Genomic DNA, 12,757 nt, shown 5'->3' with positions numbered 1-12,757 from the left:
AAAGTCTATGTCACTGATATGGAGATGGAACAGGTAGCCCAGAGTCTCATCAAGACACATCCATGTTTAACTGAGAAGGGGTCCTCTTCTGGATGTGGTGGATGGAAGACCCAGTTTAAAATATAAACTAGCCAACTACCGCACACAACTGAGAAAACTAGGCTGCCCAGAAGTGACAGTGAACTCTTTAAAAAAACAAGCCTGCAGGGAAGCGCAGTGCAGCATTTGGTGTCAAAAAGGCAAAGAGAGCAGAGGTACATTTTTGCCCAACATATCCATCAGCAGAAACTGAGGAAAGTCTGGAGGCCATGCAGAAAGCTCTACTCTTGGATGTAAAGAAGAGAGACAACAGAGAGGTTGTGAAACTCAAGATGGAAAAGACTTTTGCACACAGAAGACATGAAGTTGTTCGTGATGCACCTGTGGTGGAGGATTTCCTGGCAAGGTGGCCTTTTCTGTTTGACGTCAATGAGGTAAGGCTTATCTCATGCTGGTATTTCTTTGGTTTACTGTTGATATAAGCAAGGTCTTGGATACGGTGGCAAACTGCTAACATGCCTTATTGTATATTATCTGTCTGTGCGTTATGACTCACGACTGTCCTGGTCTACTGTATGTGTGATGGTGGCTTTATCTCTGATGTTTACCATTTTAACCTAATTCCTTTGTGCTTATTACCTGTTTTCAGATCAACCCTGAATTCAAGAGAATTACCACCGTCCCACTTCAATCCAAGTTTCCGTCTCAGCTTGACCTTCACTCTTGACAACCTGATGAAACTGTTCGAAAAGAGAGGAGGACAGCTAGGGGAAAGGCTCAAAACAATCATTGCACAAATGGCTGATGTAAGTAGTTCCTAGGGGCACCAGGGCCAGAAAACCTAGATACCTTAAGAATTATGACCGTGTTATTGAAAAACATTACGATTTTAGAATTGTGGAAAGGTTATGTAAAATGGTAAAATATTTTACTTACCACAATTTATTGGCAAGAACGGCATACAAATTGTACAGAAAGCAAGGGAGGCCCTACGTCTATTTATTTTTCATCTTTCTCTTACTATATTCGTCTTTTTGTCTCAGTTTTAACCTTTCCTCTATTTATTTTCTTACTTATCTTCATAGTTGTCTTTCTTTGTCTTTACTGTCAATCTCTTTCCTACGTGATTTGGAGCTGACAGCAAGGCTAGTACCATTGCAGGAACCATGTTGTAATATTCTTAGAGAAATATGTACCCATATGACAGTGTACACCAGTAGTTGACTTCAAAATGGAGCAAAAGTGCTAAACTAAGACGCTAATAATAAAAAAAATATCTTTCAGTGTGATGATATAGATGCTGGACGAGAGTGTATCATCAAGGGAGTCTGTTTCTACATGGGTGAAGATCCAGAAAACCTTGTGCAGCAATATGTGGTATGTGTTGTGTGCTTACTACACCCTTTTTGCTCTCCTGACACATCTGAGACATGACTTTAGACTGGCTAGTTGTGGTGTGTATGTGATTATTTTCAATGTATTTTCTTTATTTATAAATCATTGATTATTTAAAATTCGTCAGATTATTTAAATAAACAAGAAAACATCACAAGTTTAATTAGTTAAATTAAATCGTAGTTAAAGCACTCAACTACTGTTCTGTCAACATTTTTTTGTCCCTCTGAGGGATCATTTCCATAATGTTGTCAGACACTTAGAATAATAATCTGAGCCTGTCAGCGGCAAAAACAGAACTTTTAGTGGACACTAACTGACCATGCACAGTTGCCCTATATAACACTGCAACCCGGTTCACAGCAATCTTGCTCAATGCCTGACCAATTTTGAAAGATTGTTATTCACATCAGTCACTTACACACAAAAACATGGGGAAATAGGGTCCAGGTTGAAAAAAAACTGAAGTTACCCTTTAAGCTTAGGAGTAAACTTAATAAAGCACTAGCTCTTATTTTGCCTGATTCACTTTGTGCCATGTTTGATTTAGGCCACACGTACCAAAACAATCTTTTTTTTTACCCGTCTTCCCTGGATTCGTTTCAAGAATAGTTGCGTCCAAACGGATCCATTTGTAAAAGATTCAATACGCTACTTCATATTCCAGGCCTATAGGCGGCGCTGTTTCTGCTACAGAAATTCACCAAAAACGGAGAAAAGCATCGTCACTTCCACTTCCCATCATAACATGACTAGACTATAACGTTCTCTTAATACATCCATGGACTATAATAACGTTCACCACTTCTCATTTTTATAAAGGCCGCCGCAAGAAAACGTGTCTTTGTTTACACTGTATAATATGCTGTTGGATTGCTTTTTATTTTGCAATTCCGTCTATTAGTAAAGTATTTAGATGAAGTGAGCTGGTTTGACCATTGCACTGTATGCAGAATTTACAACAATTTGAAAACATTGTGGTTTGCATAGTTGTGTGGTTGGATCCACTGCTGTTGATGCAGAGGTTAAGATTTTTTTTGATCCCTCTGTGAAATCTGTTTATGGCAACTGCACGGAGTCATTCGTTTTGGGTAAAATTGGTACATTCTAATTTTAATACTTAATATAGACAATTTTGTGTACAGAACTCTGACTCTGGCTTTTTTGTCAATGCAAATCATTTCAACATACAACTGTATTCACACACACACACACACACACACACACACACACACACTACATTTGGATAGAGTTAACTTTAACAAATCACGTTAGATTTAGAGACCCCACTCGGGTACTAGGAACATGAGGAATTGGCCTTAAAGTTACATAATACTAGCTTTAAGAAATCAATTTGCAGTTAAACAGTCTAAAATCAGGTATCCTGGACATGATGAAATTACTTAACATTACACAATAAATTCATATTACTGTAACGGAAAAATAATATGTTAAATTAACACAATTTTAATTAACAGTCTAATGTGAATCAAATATGTTGGTTTGACAAGAACTAAGTAATAGAGAGAGAGAAAAAAAAAGTATGTCAGTTAGCCACATTCTGATCATGTGGGACCGATGTACACATTAAAATCAAGTAAATTCCAAAGACTTTTTTTTCAGTGTACATGTGTACAGGCAAGGCTAGCAGCAGCAGCACCACGTCAGACGTGTTTCTGGTGTGTAAAGACATAGAAAACGCCACGCAGCCGCCATGCAACTGACAAGCAACAGAAACGCCACGCTCACGCCACGCATCCAGTGTGTAGCCGGCCTTACTCCACAGTGCTGTGGAGATATGCCTGGCAATGCGAGACTACAGAATATGTAACCACTTAGAGCTGGTTTACTATCATTTGTGTACTATCATTCAGACCATGGTAACTTCTAAAGTTCCCGGACTCTTCATCTGTCTGCTAGTGTGAGGTCAAGCATATGGCATGGAAACGTTTTCGTAAAGCGTACACAAACTTCAGACTAACAACTACAACTAGCTCACTTGTCTGAATCGCTACAAAAAAAAATAATAATTAAGAAAATAAATAATTTTTACCATTTTTTATTTATTTGACAGGACAATGCTCCTCCATACATATGTTGCAGCAGGTATATGTTTGATCTGTGGGGCCTGGGCCCTCTGCTACTGGTCTCTGCCAGTGAACAACTAGCTACCACATACCTCTTCCTCGCTCTCTCTCTCTCTCTCTCTCTCTCTCTCTCTCTCTCCTTCCCTCTCTCTAACCTCCTCCATCTCTTTCTGGTTCCCTTCTGAACAATTCCAGTCAGTGTTGAGGTCCTCTTTGCCCACTAGTCAGCTGGTCTGAAACCTGTGACCTGTGACCTGTGCACAAATAACCCACTATGCTTGTGCGTGTGCCTGTGCGTGTGCGTGTGTGTGTGTAATGTAGGATCAAACTTGGATTGGGCATTTTAATCAAGAATCAAAAATATTTGGTTTCAGGAAGGCAAATCTAAGACTTCTAAAAAAAAAAAAAAAGAAAATCTAAGAAAACCTTTTATGCTGCGAAAAGCTAACCTACTTCTCAATGAACATGCAGTAGTTAAAGTTCTGAATAAGAAATGGGTATAATAACATCAAAACAGAGTAAGCTGAAATAAAAAACATGATTGTATTAACTCTTACGTAATAAATCACGTACAAATCATTGCTAAAAAGACTTCTATATTGTATTTAGCACTGTAATACGTTTTTTTCTTTCCAGTTTTAGAAAATTTTGTAGGTTTTCTCGGATGCTTTAACCTTTAAACTGTAGCTTTGGTGTTGCAGTTTGAGTCAAAGCTGAATCTACAGCTTGGCTGTGGTTCATGTCAGGTGTGAGAACAAAGGCCAAGAGGTCATAGGTTAGCTCAGTGTTCTAGACAGAGGAAACTCACAGCTGAGCTCCACAATCCCCCCTCAGTCTCAACTCCACTTCTGTTTAAACTCAGTGACATTTCACTTTTTTTTTCTCAAAAGGCATCTTTCTTTAGCCCGGTCCTACCAGACTCTCGTACATTTCATTTGTACAGAGAGTCTGGCCACTCTCCATTGACAAGTGTTAACTTCCTTGAAGGCGGCTACTCTGTTGAAGTTTAAAACTATTGGATCTGCCCAGAGCCACTCTGGATCTGCCATAACCAATCGCTTAACGTTTGGTCGTGACGTATGTATAACAAGAGGGTAGACCGACAACAACTATCGGCTTGCATTTAGCATTAGCATCGCTAGCCTTAGCCAACTCCTTCACCACTAACGGAGCGAGCTGGAAAATCTAACTTTTCCCGAACCCCCGTGGGGAGGAGAGCCACAACATCATGGCCACCAACAAAAAACTCAGCAAATATTGTTATTGCTCGGGCTTTAACTTCTGGATATTCGGCAGCGTTGCCACAACGGACCGAATGGCTTCGCTCGCATCTTTCTAGCGCACGTCCTCAACGTCATCGTTCTCAGCCACTCCCTCTGTTCACTGATTGGACCTACAAATATTTGGCCAGAGAAAACCCAAGAATATACCACAAACCCAGACTGAGTACTGAAGGAAAATGAAAACTGAGCGGAAGTACGTAGGAGGGCAGAGCCAGGCTAATCTTTCTTTGCAACAGAGTACAAATCTGACAAAACCGGGGACTTTTGTCAGCTTCCCGCTCCTAATCTATAACACTATTTGCTTTGTGATTATATTCAATCTGCAAGACTTGGTCTGCAGCTCACACTGACTCATTCACATTCAACACACATGCTTACTGACTCCCCATTTATTGGGTTTCCCTGTACCCCTGTTTCCTATCTGCCCCTGTGGTTCTCTCAGAGGAGGACAGCAACCCACAACTTCGCTGCAGACAGAAAGAGAGCCAGCCATAGCAGTACCTGGTACACTGGAAAGGAAGCGGATTGAGTATTACGTTGTCTTCAATATTTAAGACTAAAAAACAACAGTAGTCTAGTTTCTATGACATTAGTCCATATCGACGAGGTTCCACTTCTGCCGGAAATTCCGCCGGGTGTCCTTCTTTTCAGCTGGATTTCTGTTGCATGACTTAGACAACTTTTGAACGTACACACCAAAACAAGTTCCTTCCCAAGGCTGTTTCGCAGCGCCACTGTGGCTCCGTCCAGCGCTTAGCGCCGCCCATGACAATTTTGATTGGTTTAAAGAAATGCCAATAAACCAGGGCACGTTTTTCTCTCATCCCGAAATGCTGTGTGGACTAGCCAGACCCTCCTTCTCAGCGCTGTGGAGGAAGGTCTGGCAAAGCGAGACTATGACATGAACCCAATGAAATGATAAGGAGAGTTGCACTGCCTTCCTCTACATAGCAGTTTGATTTCCTGAACTCACTTGCTGCCTGTTTGTCATAAAGAGTGTGTGTGTGTATATATATATATATCTTCGTAAGAAAACATGTAATGTTCTGTTGACCTATAGTGAATGGACACAAGTCCTTGTTTGCTTCAAACAGACTGAGTGTTTGTGTGACTCAGACATTTTGCATCTAATAAGTAGATTTCCAATGAAAGGAGCGGTGTTCTGCTTAAGAGCCATTGTCTGGTCTCTGTGCTGTCCTGCCATCTTTGGCTACACTTCACAAAATCCTGTGGCCTTAATGAGGGGTCGGCCCGGCTCCAGGAAGCTAAACACCAGTTACTCCACTTCCACAGATTCACTGCTCCCATCGAACTGGCCTGGTTGAGATTTACAAAATATCCTTAGCTAAAGAAAATGAAAAAAAAAAAAATGATATAAAATGATAGGATTTTCAAAATATTGACTTTGAAGCAATGGTGTTTTGCATATGAGATTATTGTTGGCAGGGTGAAATTAGCTTCACAGAAACACATTGCCAAAACTAAAAATTCAACAGCCTCTTTTAATAAAACTAACTTTAGTTTTGGATTCCCAATAAGAGCATGGACACTGTCTGTCTGTCTTAGGAGGAGAAGCACACACAGCAGGGAAGACTTTATAGAAAAACAATTGACCATTACAAGTCAAATAAACCACTTCCTGTTTCAAGTCATGTGGCACAGACTACACAGTTAAAGATTGTATGCTCCATAATGATATGCTGCATAAACTCCTTATCTATTGAGTGTGTGCTATCAGTACTTTAAGACAACTGTCATTTGGTATGTGCTTACACAAACAACAAACATTTGCAAAGACGATTAACCCCTAAGAGTGAGTACTTGGCTGTAAGACCTGGCATGCTTTTTTAATGATAACATGCTGATTGTTGACTGATTCATTAATAATGTTGCCAGTATACGGATATCAAACAGCATATTAATACAGATCAATGACATTTTTTTTAATTACAACTTATTTAAAATAATTAAATTGGACAACAGAAATGTGTAAATGTTGAGTCCATATCATCACAATGTGAATCTGCTGAAAAGCGATAATATTGAATTCAACATGATTGTTTTTTTTTTTTATTGTAGGGCTGATGCACAAATCTTATAGGTTGCTTATTTGTCACTAGTGGTGAAGCAAGGGAGCATTAAAAGACATTCATGACCCTTGGATGGAACCTTGTGAATGTGTGTGTGTTTATGTATATGGAGGTGTATATGAGCTTGTGTGAAGTACCTTGGCCAATCTTGACAAAGCCGATGATGATGACCATTCCAAGTGCCAGGAGCTTGGCCGCTGCAAAGAAGTCCTGCACTCTGGTGGCCGCCTTCACACTGTAGCAGTTCACAAAGGTCAACAAGACTGCAGAGAGAGGGACAAAAACAGAGAAGAGGAGAGAGACAGGTTGTAAGTGGGGGTATCCTTAGTTTCTCTCGCCTCTACCATGAATTAAAGGGCCCCTTACACTATTTGACTCAAAGTGTATGCACCGAATCCCACCATGGCATCTTTGCTCAGTCTGCTGGATAATGTGTGCAATAAAGGATTTCTTATGGGCCACACAAATAATTATTTCTGCAGGTGTTTTTGATGTTAAAAAAGCTTTTAACAATTTTCCCCTGAACCCTCTTTAATCATTCCCTCAAATTTGAGGTAATGTAGGCGTGTGTGAGTGTGCATGCGTATGTGTGTATTTGCAGCTCTCAAAGCATGCTGGGAGATAGAGAAGAATTCACAGAGATTCTTGGTGGAATAAAATGCTTTCCACTATACCCCTCTTTTTTTGCCCACACATGTACAGTGATGGTAACCACCTCCTGCGCCTCCACCACACACACATACACACACACACACACACACACACAATAAGTGATTAACTAAAGAAGCAGGTCCCTTCACACACACACACAAGCACCCCCTAACCAAGGACGCCATTAAAAGTGATTAATTAAAGAAGCGGGTCCCCTCAAAGCTCCTAAATCAGGTCGGGGCCACACCAGAAAACGAGACAGAGCACAATGAGGCTCTTTGTTAAAGAGACCAAGGCAAAGAGGGAGGGAGCATGAGTACAGTACAAGGATGGACACACACTTCCTTACACACACACACGCACACACGCACACACACACAGGCATCCAAATTCACACAAGCATACACACACACACACACACAACTGGCTAACTTGGGCATATACAGTATGTGTGCAACCATAGATTTATACATGTATACACAAACGTACGCATGTGTGCAAGCAAACACATGGAAACACACGGATTTCAACTACAAATATTCCCACAGAAACCGGTCAAATGGAACTATACCTCTCACTAAAATAGAACTACAGAGCTGTAGATGAATGTGTGTGGTTGGTTGGTTCTCAGCCACACAGTGACCCTGACCACCTCACTACTACCTACATGGCAGGCATGCACACCGAAGCGAGCAATCCTCGTGAAACACACACACACACACACACACACACAACTGAGCCTCTCAGTCTACGGCTTTGTCATGTGGTCTCAGTCAGGATTTGGCCTTCAGTCAATCTGAAGATTAGGTTCTAGGGTTAGCTGGCACCACATACACTCACACACACACAAACGTATTAATATACATGTACACACAATGTCTGTGTAACCATATATTCAGATAGATATGCAGTGTGTGAGATGAAAGGGTGGGGGGATACTTGTGTGCGGCTGTCAAAGAAAACATGTACAACCCGAGACTGGTGCAAACAAGTTAAAGCAGCAAATAATCCAGAGTTAATCTTGTTAAGACTCCATAGAAAACAAGTTGCAATGAAATTTACCAGCATTTTCTTTTAGCCAACGCTGAACTGTGAAGCTATTGTCTACAGGCTAAAAATGTGCTGACCCTAAATACAGCATTATAATTGAGGTTTAGCTGACTGCTTTGATTGAAAATAAATATATGTTTAAATAGGTTTGCTCATCACATTTAGCCTGGTTGAATTCTTATACATGTTTTGGTATCTTACACATTATAATTAATGTTTTTTTTTCTTCTTTTTTTGGTTTTTGTAAATATCCCAAGTTATCCTCAAATGTAGAGCAGAGAAAGATGCAATAAGAAAATTAAGTAGCCTACTGTGTGTGGTCTCAGGTAATAGGAACTCAAACTACACACAATAAAATAATAACAATGAATGGATACAGGGTTTATGTCACCTATTACATCAAACAGATGTGCTGTGTAGGCCCACCGAATTCACTTTAATTAAGTTTATCAACGATATATTTTAATACATTTCACATTTGTGGCCTTTTTAATTCTGTCAAATCCAGAAAAGTTTTCAAAATATTAACGTTAGCATAGTTACGCCTCTCGGCTTAAAGATGGTCTTAAGAGAGATTAACCTCTTAACATCGTCGTTTCTCAGTTTTGAAAGTCACAGACAGAATCATTATTATAAAAAGGAGAAAACCACGCGGAAAATAAAACGTATCACTAAATATGAATAAGTAAACGAGAACACGTATAAAGTAATAAATATAAGTAACGTTAATTGCCGTAAATTGCTTCTAATGGGTGTCACTTTATGAGACAAGTTGCTAATGATGCGCGCGAGCATCCTTTATCATCACCGGAGCTGATGTAATAACGTCGCATTTTTCACCATTGTTTGAGGCTGCGCGTGTGGATAGACATACATTTGTGTGTGTGTGTGTGTGTGTGTGTGTGTGTGTGTGTGTGTCTGTCTTTCAATTGCATCTCATGTGGGCCAGATTTCGCACCGATGCTGCTCATGTAAACTGTGAGTTGAGTCAGTAGGTCTGTCCGTACAAATACCAGGAAGTGTAACTTAATCCATATTGTACTGCTGGCACAACAACACAACAACAACACAACAATGTCTAAAGTTGCATCAGCAGGCAACATGGCTCGGCTCGGCTTTGGTACTCACGGATGCAGAGGCAGGCCACTACCTTGGCCCCGTTCTCCGGCACCGGACACTCAGGGAACACTGGCTTGAGAACGTAGGTGGCGAAAACGTAGGCGACGATGTACTGGGAGGACGGACGGATGATGAGCAACTCGATCCAGAGTTTGAGGAAAGCCGGCAGGGAGCCGTACACCTCCAGGATGTAGGCATAGTCCCCGCCGGACTTACTGATGGTGGTCCCCAGCTCCGCGTAGCAGAGGGCTCCCACCGTGGAGAACACCCCGCATACCGTCCATATTACCAGAGACAGACCCACCGAGCCGGCCTCTTTTACCACGCCGGTAGGTGTGACGAAGATGCCCGAGCCTATGATGGTGCCCACGATGATGGCCACGCCGTTCAACAGGGTGATGGTCCTCTTCAGGGCGACCCCTTCTCCCCCTTCGTCTCCTCTGGCGGCGTTGTTGTTAGGGCTGTCAGGGTCGCTCCCCGGTGCTCCACCCAGATTAGAATCCACCTTCTCCACGCCGGACAGCATCCTTTCCTTTACCTGCTTGTCCTCCTCATCCCTATCTGCCGAGGAATTTGAGTTTCTCTTTTTCAACCCTGACATCGTTGTCTGAGTTTCCTTTTTTTCTTTTTACTCACTCTGGGACAAAAAGCTTCCCGCTTTGCCGGCTCTTATTCTGTCGCCGTCTCTTCTTCTTCTCTCTGTCGGTCCGGGCTCAACCACGAGGAGTCTGCGGCGTGTCTGTTGAATTGTGTCAGAGCAGCGTGTTTTCTCGTATCTCTACTCCATCCGCGTTCAAAGAAACTCTTGAAATTGGTATGATGTCCCTCCTCCGTAAAGGCCAGCCCCTGCTTTGGTTCGGCGTCTCCTCACCACTAGGCTAGGCCTGGATCACTTTTGTCCTTTTCCGCCCCCTAGCGGCGGAAGGAGGTACCACTCCTCTCTACAGTAGGCTACACTTCATTCCACTCCACATAATGGACCCTGGGCGAGTCTATGGCATTCTCTCTGCATAAAACAATGAAGTACCATCAATACAGCACAGTAGCAAGAAGTACTCCCCAAACCAGTTGAACTGGTTTCATGGTGTTGTAATTTCAGAGAGAGACTAAAAAATAGAGTTGACATGGGCCCCAAGAATTGAATGAATGAAACCTTTATTGCCCCGAGGAGAATTTGTTTTGCACTCAAGAGAGCCACATTGAACATTAAAGCGCCCATATTATGCTCATTTTCAGGTTCATAATTGTATTTTAAGGTTGTAACAGAATAGGTTTACATGGTTTAATTTTCAAAAAACACCATATTTTTGTTGTACTGCACTGCTCTCTCTCACTGCTGCAGATCCTCTTTTCAGCTGGTCTCTGTTTTAGCTACAGAGTGAGACCTCTTTTCTTCTTCTGTACTATCTTTGATTGCACTCGCACATATGCAGTAGCTCAGATGTAGATCATGTCAGCTAGCTAGCTCCATAGACAGTTCTCCAACTTCGGTCAGTTACAAGGCAGGATTAGCTGGGAGACTTCTAAATGAGGGCGCACATGTAAGTAGTTCTTTTGTAGATTATGGTAAACTTGTGTGTGTTGTAGCAGTGCTTTGCTATTGCGAACGAGGTACCATGCTAGCGTTAGCATTAGCGTTAGCATGCTAACGTTACGAGCTAACGGTTAGCCAGCTCGTTTCGGCTTGTGACGTCACAAGCCGTGCCGATTTTGAACAGCTCACCCGGAGACTGAAGGCAGGACACACTCAGAAACTGTATCTCACTCAAAACAGCATGGATGGATTTTTTTCAAAGTTTGTATGCTTGTGGAAGCACCAGAGACACAAAAGAACACCCCAAATCCCAGAAAAAGTGGGTTTTTTTTCATAATATGGGCACTTTAAGCACAGACAACAGTAAAAACCACACCAAACAACCAACAACATTGAAGACGTAGAGCATTGGCGTAAATCTCATCTAAAAGTCCCCCCCAGGGGACAATAAACATAACATTTCTGAAGAGCAGTTTTTGAAGGGGACACAAATAATACAGCCACAATTATACTTGTAGAGGACATGTGTACACAGAGGAAAGCCTTAATACTATGAAAAAGCTGACTAAATTGACCAAAAATATTCTTCTTTAAAACCATTTATTTATTCTTCTTTAAAACCATTTATTTTTCAGTTGACTAGATGACAAGACTTATTTTGAAAAACTGTCCCCATATAAAAGAAATGCAATGCTTTTGTAACAAATAAATGTATTAGGCTATAGTCACTGCTCTAGAAGTAGAAATAAAAATAGCTTTAATTTAAAGCAAACTTACATGATGGGACAGGCACTTAACAAAAGTACCAAATAGCTGTAACCTTTTTCTTTAAGATTTGTTTTTGGGCTTTTCTGCCTTTAATGGATAGGACAGCTAGGTGAGAAAGAGGGAACACATGCAGGAAATTGTCACAAGTCAGACTTGAACCCTGGACCTCTGCATTGAGGCATGAGCCTCTCAGTATATATGCGCCTGCTTTACCCACTGAACCAACCCGGACACAAATAGCTGTAACTTAAAAACTAAAGCACACTTACAAGATGACATAGGCACTAAACAAAAGTACCAAAAGTATTTTTCCTGGTATCACTGGGCCCCACAAACTCTATGTTGTTTATGTTAAGGCTTTCCAGCCTTTTTTTGTGCACATGGCAGACTAACAGACTGTTAAGTCTGTCTTGGACCATTGTTGCCCTTAGCCATGTCTTCAGTCTCTGCAATGCACTGAAGCTCCTCTCAGCTTCACATGAGGACACTGGCACCACCATCAAATATCTGATGAGGACCTTAACTTGATCAAACAACCCCCGCACCTCCACTGGCATTCCCCTTAGGGCCTCTGCTGCCTCCACACTGCTGCTACAGGGGTATTTCTGGCAAAAGAGGGGCAACTGTACTGAGAGAGAACCTCTATGCAACTCAGGGTACTCATTTATTGTATCACTTAACACCCCGGTCAGAAGGACACCCTCTAAGTTTTGCAAGTTTTGAGTCTTTAGACTGTCCTGG

General features: G+C 41.6%; 1 protein-coding gene across 1 annotated transcript in view; it reads right to left on the bottom strand.

Moving 5' to 3' along the window:
* Positions 1-10,526, bottom strand: part of slc7a5 (solute carrier family 7 member 5) — a 33,862-nt gene extending 23,336 nt beyond the window's left edge. The window contains exons 1-2 of the mRNA XM_078257758.1: positions 9,724-10,526; positions 7,032-7,157 (exon numbers count right to left, since the gene is read on the bottom strand). Of these exons, the coding sequence (XP_078113884.1) occupies positions 7,032-7,157; positions 9,724-10,315 (718 nt within the window). The 5' untranslated portion in view covers positions 10,316-10,526. The remainder of the gene's footprint in view (positions 1-7,031; positions 7,158-9,723) is intronic.
* Positions 10,527-12,757: the final 2,231 nt, after the last annotated feature.

This window comes from Sander vitreus, chromosome 8, assembly GCF_031162955.1.
Source record: "Sander vitreus isolate 19-12246 chromosome 8, sanVit1, whole genome shotgun sequence".
Lineage (NCBI taxonomy): Eukaryota > Metazoa > Chordata > Actinopteri > Perciformes > Percidae > Sander > Sander vitreus.
This window is presented reverse-complemented; position numbering and strand designations above follow the sequence as displayed.